Below are 12,443 nucleotides of genomic sequence, written 5' to 3' on the forward strand. Positions count from 1 at the left end.
TGGTGCCATAACGCCGGACATCAGATTTTTCGACCCATGAGCCATCTAAGGCTTTTGCCTTAATAAACGGTTTGTGCTAACTTAGGGAAATACTATGTTTACAGCCTAAACGTGCGTGCAGCAGCACACTTGATTATTCAAGGCGACGGCTGACACTGCCCCGTGGCTCGCTAAGACTGAACTTGCGGTGGTCAGTACTCCTGTGCGAAACAAAACCCCCACAAGTGGGATGTATTGTAGAGTCCAGCTCTTAGGCACCCATTCCTGTGGCGAGCATCGGCATCGTCCCTCAGTGTTCTCGTAACGGAACGAACGAGCACAGCAAAGGATGAAAGAGCGAACGCGGATGAAAGACGGCGATTGCAAAGAGAACGCGAGGAGGTAAGCAGAGGAGCAGAGCTCCTTTTCCTATAGCATGATTATAACAAGACCCCGAGTCCCCTATACCTAGAGCCTAGGGATGATCACAGCGCATTTTCAATGCAACAGAATCGGCAAAGGACCACTTGCAAAGTTATTAAATTTGGGTGCATGCGCTGCAAAGTTATTTTCGAACTAAGACACCTTCGTTCCCAGACTACATGCAGCTTTTCAACCTTTTCGACTACATTTTCAACAAACAGATGGACCCGACATTTCTAAGCCACACCAGTTCCTTCTTCAGGGATGAGTTCAGCTAGTTTTGCAGCACTGTTTTCAACTTTTCTTTTGTAAACAAAGTAATGGTCACGCAGTCACTAGCAGGCATGCCGAGTCATGTTCAGCACTGTGAAAAGGGGAATGCCTGCTGTCGCAACAATCGAAATGTCTTTAGCAGCAGTGTGACAATTTCAGACTTGTTCTATAGGCAAGTTGTAACAATCTCTACTGGACAGTCATGGCTTTCGAGTTTAGTTTATCTCTTAACTTTCAATACCTTCTTGGTTGTTCCTGAGTGATCGCCTTAAGCTGGCAAACACCTGATTCACAGCGAAAGTGTGGCAGGCCTTTAAAAAAAAAGGTGGGTGGGGCATAACTGAGAAGGAGACTAACAGACAGCCACACCATGGTACAAACTCTCTGAAGGCTGCTATGTGGAAGCACTGCCCAACATCATGCACTAACCGATCCAAGCACGCAGCGGCTGTCATAGCGGATTCAGTCACCAATAGAGGTTGAAGATGGTTTTATTCGACAGGCCTGGGGAACAGTGGTAAAAGAAGCAATGCAAAATTTTGGAACAAATAGCCTCATCTGGAATATTGTTGCTATTTGTGAAGTCGACACTACGTCCTCAAATACCTTGCGTACTCAGTAACTCTGACCTTTCTTCACATTGTAATATGCACTGAAAAGTGTGGAAATGCATATAAAATATAAAAGCATTTTTAAATGAAAAGCACAGCTCACCTAATGACAGCTAACTTATATCCTACACCAAATTGTGCCCAACATTAGTAATAAAGTTTCACAGTAGAGTGTCGCAACATATAGCTTTATGAGACTTTGTGCTGGTTTAAAATTATAATGCGTCTTTCAAATGCTAATACACTGTCACATCGTGTTGGATTTTATCAATCTAAAGAACACCTTTTTCATAATGCTGAAGCCACAACTCCTCTTCTTTAATGTCAAAATTTATGTAGAGTGTTAAATTTTTTGTGTGTATTTCCTTCTATTATCCCACATGTGTGCTATGCATGAATCTAAACTATATTTTTCAGTTTTGCCTGTTTAATCTTTTTGTTCATTAACTTGTTCACTACTATCACGTACCACAGCCGCTGGAATTTAAAAAAGAAAAAAAAGAAAGGTTTGCGGCCTGCTGTCTCAGGCAGGCTGCAATGGGAGCGAATGGCTCAGCCGTGGTTGCATTCTCGGGCGCTTGGCTGGGCCAAACGGTGCTAGCGGTTGGGGAAAGGACACGTTGGTTTCCACGGGCTACGGCATTCTAAGATCCCAGACAACAGTCCCGGAATGGTGGCGCCGCAGTGGAGGACAGTGTTTTCGGCGCACGTGGCAGGCCGCACCTTCTTTTTTATACAGCAGCGGTGCACATACACATGAACAAATGCCCACATTTGTATACACAGCTTTATGTCTTTGTTTCTTTTACACATAGAACAATTTTTCTACCCTATGCTGCACTGCAAATTTGCAATAGATAAATTTTACCTCTTTCTTTACCGTTTAACCTCTCTCAATGATTCAAGCTTCACATAACTAATTGCAGTGTTTTTTTTTCTTTTTTTGATTGTACTTGTTCCAACCATTTCGACTATTGTGTAATGTCCTGGCTTGAAGGGTACAATAAATGTGCTCTTATGAAAAAATTTCACACCAAAATTCAAACAAAAAATTTTGCATTCTGACATTAATGAATTGTGTAATCCAGCTGAAATTTTACTATTCACATATCAATATTTTATTATATATTACATATCCATTAAAATAGATATCTTGATGGATATTTAGGGACTCCCCTTCCCGTCAATAGATAAATTTTAGATAAAAAATGAATATTTACATATCCATTTTTATTGAAAGTGGTATTGAATTCTCGTTACTACCTGAACTTGCAAATGTTGTATCAATATGGTGTAAACTAAAACTTGATGGTTTCGCTATTTTTATCGGTGCTATCTACCGTCCCCCAAATTCCACCCCTGACAATTTTTCAGCTATTTCATTTCATTTATTTTCATCTTAAAGGCGCGGAGGCATTACATAAGGGAGGGCTTTAATCCTTGAAACAATGTTAGAAGAAATGTACAGAACAGCAAAGAAACAACAATAAACAAATACAAGCCAGGAACAATTGTGAAAAAAAAAAAAAAAAAAAGGAACATCGTGTTAGAGTAAGGGTCGGTGGGATCGGTAATTAAGCAAAATGGTTATTTAACATTTCGCGGAATGTTTTACGGTCAGTGTATGACACAATATCTTCTGGGAGATGGTTCCAATGGGTTATCTATGCGTCGGGAAAGAATGAAGTGTTCATGGCAGATGATCGGGTGTTAATGTTTGCTATGTTTGCTATGTGTGACTGGTTAAGCTGTGGTTGCGGGTGAAAGATAGAGCTTTGCATTTAGTAAGGTTAAGCGGCATGTACCATTTCTCGCACCATACTGTGATGGAATCGAGATCCTGTTGTAGGGCGGCGATTTCATTCGAGCCTTTGATTGGGGAATATAGGAGACAGTCATCCGCGAAGACGTAATTTATTCTAAATGTTAGCAGGTAAGTCATTGATGTAGATGAGGAAAAGTAGAGGCAATAAACCAGCGCCCTGTGGCACACCCGATGTTACGCTGCTAAGAGATGAATTATGGTTATTTGCAGAGGTAAACTGTGTGCACCCTTTTAAGAAGTGTTCAAGCCAGGTAAGCAAGCTATCTGGGATTCCGAAAGATGCAAGTTTTTGAAGTAGGTGATTGTTGGAAATGCGGTCGAATGCTTTTGAGTAATCCAAGAAAATGGCAACAATATGCAAATTAAGGTCCATGAAATGTAGAATGTCATGGGTGAACTCGGCGAGTAGGGTCTCGCATGAAAATAGTTTTCTGAAGCCGTGCTGGTGAGGGTAAAAGAAGTTGATAGATTCCAGGTGAGACATTAGGTTGGATGAGATTATATGTTCTAGAAGTTTAGAAGGAATGCTGGTCAGAGACATTGGGCGATAATTTATAGCACGGGAGCGGTCGCCAGTCTTGAAGATTGGTACGACATGGGTCTTTTTCCAGTTGTCGGGCAAGCTTTCAGTCTTTAAGGATTGCGTAAATATTAGATGTAGTACCTGGCTAGAAATGTTACTGGTGTTTTGGCATAAATATTGGCATAAATAAACAAGTATTTTGGCATAAATTCCATCACACCCGGCTGAGGTGGTTAGTTTGGGTGAATTTATGAGGCTACATATGCCATCAGGGTTGATCTTCATGTCTGGCATTAATTTTACTGGGAGTGATGGTATTGGTTCAATGGGAATGTCATTAGTGTTGGAGAAAACTGAGGTGAAGTAGTCGTTAAGAGCCGACACGCACTTCTCAAAGTTAATGAGATTACCATCCGGATCTGTAAGTTTAATCTGTCTAGAATGTGTCTTTACTGAAACGCCAGAATTTATTGGGGTTTGATCGTAGAATCGTCAGAAGGTCATGATTAAAGAAGTTATCTTTGGCTGTCGTCAGGTTCTGAATATATTGGTTAGCACACGGTTCATATTTTCCCCATGTTTCTGAGTTATTTGTAAGATTGGCTTTTCAGTAAAGCCTTTTCTTTTTAGCAAGGAGAGCTTTCAGTCGTTTATTAAACCATTCACTGTTAGAGTCGGATTTCACGATAACTGTTGGTATGTATCTAGCTTCCCAGGTTGAGCAATACATTCTTATAAAGTTCCCAGTTGCTATCGACAGTTCTTGATAAGTAAGACTGCTGAAAATCATAAAAAAATTTTTGGAGTTTGTTATTTATGGCATCAAAGTCCGCCCTTTTGTAATCTTTCATTATTTTTGTTGTGGGTGACTTTTTCTTAAGCGCTATTGTCATGAAGATATGGATGAGGTTGTGATCCCTAAGACCGAGTAGTGTGATAACACTCTTTAAGCTATCAGGGCAAGATGTGAGCATAAGGTCAAGGGTCTTATCTCCTCTTGTACGACATGATATCACCTGATGTAGGTTGAAGTCTAGAATAAGATCAATAAATTGTTTAGCTTCGGATAACGGGGACCTGTTGGTTACAGAAAGCAGAGGCCAGTCAATGTTAGGGTAATTGAAATCGCCAAAGAGGTGAATAGGTGCGTTCAGTGATTATATTGTCGGACAAAAGCTTAACTGTTCTAAACTGGTACTAACCGGTGAGTTTAATGCACCCGCTATAGATTGGCATTCGTTATCATAAACTGGCCGTGATAGGATAAGTTGTGATTCGTTAATTGACATGTCAGTAGCTTTTGATCTATTGCAGCTGGTTGTCGATACAACACGCGAAGATCTGTCTTAGATCTTGTTTTTGTCAATGATGAATTGGTAAAGAATGGATATCAGTGCCGTGTTGTTGACGGAATTTCTGACCATAAGGCTGTTATTGTTCATCTAAATGTTGCTTGTGTACTAGTACAACTAACGTTTAAAACTGTCCTGAATTTTGAGCATGCTGACGGCACTTCTATTATTGCTAAATTTGCATCATGTTTTGATGATTTTATGTCTTGGAGTGAACACTACAGTGTCGATATGTTGACCAACCAATTTTATAGTATAGTTAATGAGTGTATAATGCAATTTATTCCTAAAAAGAGCATAAAACGCCATGCTACACACCCGTGGTATATTAGACCAATTATACAACTCAAACGCCGCAATAACCCTTTAAGGGTCGATTTTTTTCACCATATGCGACCGCCCAGGGTTGATTTTTTTTTATTGCCGATTCTAATTCTTCTTAGGGACTTATTTCGAAAAAGATTTACCATAATTTTTCTAGGGTGACCGTAAAGTGAGAAAAAAATATTTTGCGTTGGTATATATGCACTCTTCATTCATGAATAACAACAATAAAAACGGAAATAAACTTATCAGAATTTAAAATTTGATGCATTTTTATGCACATAGTTCAAGGCTTTGAAAATCCGCACACGAGAATATTTCGCAAGTCTTGAATGTTCCTGCTCTTACACTAATATGTACGTCCACAGCGTAATCGAACTGCATAGATGTGCGCACTCAAGAAAACTGTTTGGTTGTGTGCCCATCAAAAAAAGTAACACGTGAGACAAACTTCTGCTAATCTTCATCTCATCACCAACCAGCTAGGGCAATTAGTTTTCGCGAGTCTTAAAAAAAAAAGTAAGAAACGGAAACGCATGCACGGCGGCATCCTTCCTATGCGCACCTCTGCGAGCACTAAACGAGCAAGAAACAAGCGATTGCCCTTTGAGTGATTAGTAACGAGATAGCCATCACTTTTGCAAGCGTAAAAAGCCGAAACTGCCCACGAAACAAAATCCAAACGGCCGCCCGTATGCGCACGCGCCAATGTGCGAGCGGTAGCATATAGACGCGCGGGAGCAAACTAGTGCTAAAACAAACCATGCAACGAAAACCAAGAGAGGGAGGCGCGCGAAAAAATTCCCTGTATGCCCACTGGCAGCACATGACAGAAAAGAAAAAGTTAAGAAATTGGCGCGCTTTTTAACCGTACAGACGGCGCCGTAAATATACGACAAACTCATTTTCGGACTTGTTCGCAGCGCCGTATATTTATGTCACTGACCATCAAAGGGTTAAGCGACTGCAAAAATGACAGAATGCACACAATAATGACGGGGAGTCCTTAAATAAATTGCTTAAATCTGAACTAAAACCAAAATGAGTGAAGCTAGAAAGTTCTATTTTAATACCACAATATCCTCTTTTATGAAAAATAATCCACTTAAGTTTTGGAAAACCATCAACCCTGCTACCTCCTGCTCGTCATCCTTCGTAATAAATGATGTGTCCTGTTCACCCCCGACATTAATATTATACGGGAAATGGCTCCGTTTCCAAGAATTGAAATGAGCTATACCAGCATTTATAACCTTCTCTTGAACATCGACATTACTAAGGGTGCTGGACTGGATGGTATACCAAACACGTTTTTGAAGCGCTATGCAGAATGGAATGCTCATTACCTAACCATAATTTGTTGTAAATCATTAGAGACATGTACTGTACCAGCCATTTGAAAAATTGCCAATGTAATTCCTGTGTTTAAATTGGGTAATAAGCAACTCATTTCCAACTACAGGCCTATCTCATTAACATGTACTTGTTGCAAACTCTTAGAGCACATAATTCATAAACATGTCCTTCAGTATTTCACTGATAATAACATATTGTGGCAGAATCAACACGGTTTCCGCTCTGGTTTTTCTACAACTACTCAACTCATTGAATTCACTCATGACATCGCTTCGGCTCTAAATAATCGAGGTCAGGTTGATGCCATATTCATAGATTATAGCAAAGCGTTTGAGATGGTGTGCCGCAGAAAACTTCTTCTTAGGCTCAGTAAAATTATTAACGATGACAAAATACTCGGCTCGATAGCTGATTGGCTACATTTAAGGTCCCAATATGTTACTTTTAATCATGCGCAGTCATGGTTGGCCACAGTCACTTCCGGGGCCCTCTGTTCATTATTTACATTAATGATGTCACACAGTTCATTAGGGACACACCAGTGAAACTGCGATTGTACGCTGACAACTGCGTGCTCTATACCAGAGTAACTAACAGACGAGATCAAGAGGTTCTTAATGTATTTTCATCCTTTTGTGGTTGGAGCAACGCGTGGCAAAGGAGTATTAATTACCAAAAAACTGTACAAATGACTTTCACTAATAAAAAGCAGCTGTTAAGTTTCAGTTACAGTTGCAATGGGCACTACCTAAATTCTGTGAATACCTTCAAATATATTGGAGTTACCTTCACTCAAAACTTAAAACGGCACCTTTATATATTGAAACAATATGCGCTAGGGCACTTAGGAAACTGGGATATTTAAAGCGAACCCTCAAGTGCTCTACTAAGGACTGCAAATTAACAGCTTATAAAACCCTCGTCAGACCATTACTAGAGTACGCCTCAGTGGTATGGGCACCATACACTGAGGCAACATTAGTAAGCTTGAAGCCATACAAAAGAAAGCAATACGGTTCATTTTTCGCCGATATGACCGCAACTTTTCTCCCTCATCTCCCTCATGCGCATTATCAATAGAACCCTTGGCTCATCGACGCACACTTAAACATATCACGGGCTACATAAGATTGTACACGGCCAAAGTTGCATTCGCGTACCGATTTCCTTTAGTCATCCCACTGGGCGTGCCACATGCCGTTCCCACCCGCTTAATATTGTTCCTTTCCAGTTTTTTGTCAATTGTTTTAAGTATTCCTTTTTTCCAAGCACTGTTGAAATTTGGAACAACCTAGCTGGTTCCTTGCGGGGAAAACCTAATGAAGAGTTTTTGAAAGAAGTGTCTAACCACATTTTGTAATTACGTTTCAAATTCATTGAATGTTGTTTTGATCTAGTGTCTGGTGTATCCACTCCTGCTATGTCTCATGTATCGAGACAGCAGTATCTGTAAATAAATAAATAAAAAAATATTAATTAGGCTGCTGCAATAAATTTTAATGCTTGGCATTATGTTTGGATGATATATTTTCCTATTAACACATTTTCTTTCTCTGCGATGCTGTAAAAATTACCTTATTTATTCGAATCTAGGTCAATAGTTTTTTCCAAATAATCATATACAAAACTGTAGGGTCGGCTTAAATTCTAGGATTAAAAAAAAAAAACGCTCCTTATTTTAACTGAAAATGATAAATATGGTCCGTAGCTAGCGCCATCTAGAAACAACAGTATCGCAGTCGCTACTAGCCGGGCCAGTAGCAGTGTTGCCAGATGTGACTACATATAGCCAAATTGGGCTACAGAAAAAGAATTTTTGGTGTCGACTTGGTCGAGTTGACTATATGGCTATAGTATTTGGCTATTGAAAATCTGCGACTTGGGTTTGTTTGGGCTATACGTGATGCCTTAATCCCCTCTTCAGAGATGGCTCTCATCGAGTACAAATAAATCTTGAAGGCTATGTTTTAGATGGCTGAGCTGGCAGTGCGGTTATGCGTGTATGCGTGCATGAAATGCCCACACTACCCTCAGTGCGCCATTGTCTGAGCTGATGGATATGATCTTTGATGCACTTAAAGGTAGACCGTGTTTCGCCGCGCGAACATCTGCGCCAGCAACATCGTCTCATCCTTGTCTTTTCGGTTTCAGTTATCAGACACCCGATCACCAGGCACCGGAATGAGCCTGGGAGCAGAAGGTGTTTCACAGTACACTGTACTAACATGGCTATGCTCAGAAAAAGAGAGCAATAAAATAGGGTCAGGCTATTGTGGCGCTGACATGAAAGAAGGGTAGCACAACATTCTTAGACAGTCAAAGAACGTTGGGGTAGCACGGGTAGATGACACGCTCCAGTGCGTTCATGGCCATTGTTTCTGGGTGGAGTATCACGCTGTGTACAGCATTTGACTTGCTCCATGTTTCTCACCGTAAGCTTTACTGCCATTTTTCATTACCTGTGAGATGAATTTTAACGCGAGTGTTAAGGGCACTGTGCGACAGAAAATCTGGTGTCGGCACCTGATGTTGGCACCGCTGTCCATATGAGAAAAACGATCCCGAACTGCGCAGGCTCTGCGCATGGCGCATAGGTGTTACTGAACTAACTGAATTTTTCAAAGTAAACTGTGTCAGAAAATTTTTTAGTACGATTACACACACTCTACAGGCGTGATAGCGTCGGATTGTAATCTGAATATTCAAGAAAACGTATTTCTGTTGCGCGGAAACTCAAACCCCTTTTCCAGCTGTGGTTTGAGGTCTGTCTTATGACGAATTCGGCAAATCGCACCGACACGCACCAGGCCACCCTTGGACGACAATGACAGGATGAAACGGCACATTGGAGCACTCCGGCGTGCAGCAGTGCGATCTGCCGAATTCGCCATTAATGGGAGCGGTGCGCTCGGTTCCTTGCAACACCATCCAGATGGCGCTCGCATACGCAGCAGCGACTGTGCTCGCCGAGTGTGTGTGTGTGGGGGGGGGGGGGGGGGGGAGGGGAAAGAAAAAAAAAAGGGAAGTTCACCTTCATGCATAAGGTTAGCCGTCGGCATTTCAGATAAACATTATGGTTACATAAGCTACAGATTCCTACAAACAGTCAGGGATCTTTGAATGCTATCGCATTCCACTCTTAAAAGACGAAGCTTACTCCAAGTCTTCACAGCAAAAGCTGTGAAGACTTGTGACTTGTGTGTGACTAACCTTCCATAGTTTTTTCAGCGTCCGGCAATAGAAATGGAATTAGGAATTTCTAACAAACCCATACGGGTGCAGTGCGGTGGGGCAGATGTCCAAATGCGAAACAGATTAGAATGCTCGCCGTGAACGATAGCGTGGCATCAAGGTTATCGCACTACATAAGCAGGAGCGATATCAGCGCTAAAAACAGCTGCGTTATTGATGGGACGGACCCATTTAGTTCGTACACCCGAAGAACAACATGCGTACAAGGAGCGCCGGAGGGAACAGCAACGAGAATGTAAACGGCGCTGGCGCGAAACGACCACCGACGAAGAGCGTTCCGGTGATGCTGAACGAAAACGACAATTGCGAGCCCGGGAATTTCCGAATGAGCAACGACACCAGACTCGCAACACAAAAAATGACAACCATTTCACTCTGTGAAGATGGAATGGCAATGAAAGCACTTTGCTTTTTGTTTGAGAGCTTTGACTGTCGTCAGCTTTCGCTGCCATGGTTGTCATTTTTTTTTTTGTTCGTGCTTACATTCGAGATTCATCTCAATAGGTTCGCCCTCTGCAGCGATTCACCAGAACTTGTGTTTCTGGGGTCAACCAAAAAGTGTTCTGTGTGCAAGCATGATGTCGCTGTTGTTGATGTCAAAAGTCAACCGTCACGTACATGTGGTACGATGGTTTGCACAAAAATGGATTGCCATAGTCGAATGGGAAAATGTATGTGCAAATAAAACTGCAAACTAAAATGGCTATATTTGGTTACAATTTCTTTCTTGCTTTTTTTTTGCGTTTGGCTACATTTGGGCTACAATTTCTTTAGCTTTGGGCTAGTCGCCTTGTCCAACCTGGCAACACTGGCCAGTAGCCAACTGAAGTACACGAGCGATGTCGGCGCGTTGACCTGTGTCATATTGGAGCTGGTTCCATGGTATCGGCATGTGGCGTGGCGTTATTGTAATGGCACACTATAGTGCTGCTTTTAACCGAAAAGTTGTGCTAGCCGCAGAGGCATAGTAAGCCAGGTGGGACTTCAGCATCGATGAGAAAAAATTGCCAGTGGCTTAGCTCGGCTATGCCAGGATATAAGTAGCGAAAGCTAAGGCATAGCATGGTTAGCCTTGGTTAATCTTGATTGCAAATCCAGGTTAGTCTGGTTGTCTAGCTATGTTGTGGTGTTTAGCCAGTCGTTCAGCAAGCTGTTTGTCTTTTTCCTGGGCGATTCGTTTCCTCTTCATCTCGTTCCGATGTCGATTCCAGGCCTCCTCCTGCTTATCAGAATTGTCGCCGTCCATACTGCCGCCTCAACTGTGGTTGCGGCGCACGCGAGCTCTCCTGTTCAATCCTCCGACATGTTGTCAGGCATGCAATGCAGCTGGCGAAGCGAGCGGAGGCGAGCACAATGATGAGAAACGCGGTGTAACATCATACCAAACGGCAGCGGCGCATCGGTGGAACACCTGTGGCTCGGTGCTACTAGTGGCGCATGCGTAGTAGTGACTAGGGAGCGCGAGAGAGAGAAATCTCCGCGGCAAGGCGCGCATTGTGACGTCATGTGCCTCCTCAGAGCACCGCCACGGCAAAATTGCAAGTTCACGGCCAGTAAAGCTTTCGCTTTAAAACGTCCATCGTTGGAAGGGGGCAATGGGAGATGCTTTTGCATGTGCCGCCAGGAGGAGATGACAGCGATAAGAAAGATACGCGTGCAATAACAGAGAGGAGCTGTTCACCGAGATAACTCCGCGTTTTGACGCGTGTGTTGCCGCACTGTCTGTGCATGCATGAGTTCACGGACGCGAGCATGCGTGCGTCCGCAAGCGTACGTGTGGTCTGGGCTGGGCTATAGAGACGAGGCTAACGGTGGTGATGACGTAGAGTGAGCTCGGCATCTTCATATTAAATAAATGCTGTTATCATTTTGTGAACAGTGTCCTCACTTTTTTTGTTCAGCCTACATTCAAGGTAAGTTTTTTATTTTTTTTTTCTGGCTTTGGACATCCGGGGGTCGGCTTAGAATTGGGGCCGGCCTAGATTCGAGTGAATACGGTATGTCAATGGCGTTGTACTGTAATTATAAAGTCTGCGCAGGGAAGATGAGCTATTGTAGTCTCTAAATTCATAGATTGATGCTCACCTTTGAGGTACAACAGATCGGTCTCCTTGTCCCCTTGGAGAGTCACGGCGACAGCGTAGTAGTATGGCTCATCTAAGTTGTACTGCTCGGTGATGATTGGGATGAGGCCAAAAGAACTAGAAGGAATAAAACATCTTAAATTTACCTACTTAATAGTTCCCCTTTCACATAAAGTTTGTGTTCAGTTTGAAGGAAAGGGACAGAGTATAAAGTACTTTTCTGTGCCATGCAATATTGTAAAGTGAGTGGTTCTGTTTACATTATCATTGCTTTGTGCAAGCATAGCAATTATTGTTGTCCCTTGCAATTCTCATAACTTGCGGAACACTTGGTCTGTCAAACAGAGTCTGTCTAATTACATGTTTTTTGGCAGTTTATTTGGTGGAAGCTCAAAAAAGCAAACGCAGCAGACTACAGTAGGACATTTCAGAGTGAAAATA

At 42.2% G+C, this 12,443-nt stretch overlaps 1 protein-coding gene across 1 annotated transcript in view; it reads right to left on the minus strand.

Moving 5' to 3' along the window:
• The window catches only part of Tsf2 (transferrin 2), a 75,621-nt gene that overhangs the window by 12,782 nt on the left and 50,396 nt on the right, over positions 1-12,443 (minus strand). The window contains exon 8 of the mRNA XM_065448735.1: positions 12,004-12,119. Coding sequence (XP_065304807.1) covers positions 12,004-12,119 — 116 coding nt within the window. The remainder of the gene's footprint in view (positions 1-12,003; positions 12,120-12,443) is intronic.

Source organism: Dermacentor albipictus, chromosome 1 (assembly GCF_038994185.2).
Source record: "Dermacentor albipictus isolate Rhodes 1998 colony chromosome 1, USDA_Dalb.pri_finalv2, whole genome shotgun sequence".
NCBI classification, from domain to species: domain Eukaryota; kingdom Metazoa; phylum Arthropoda; class Arachnida; order Ixodida; family Ixodidae; genus Dermacentor; species Dermacentor albipictus.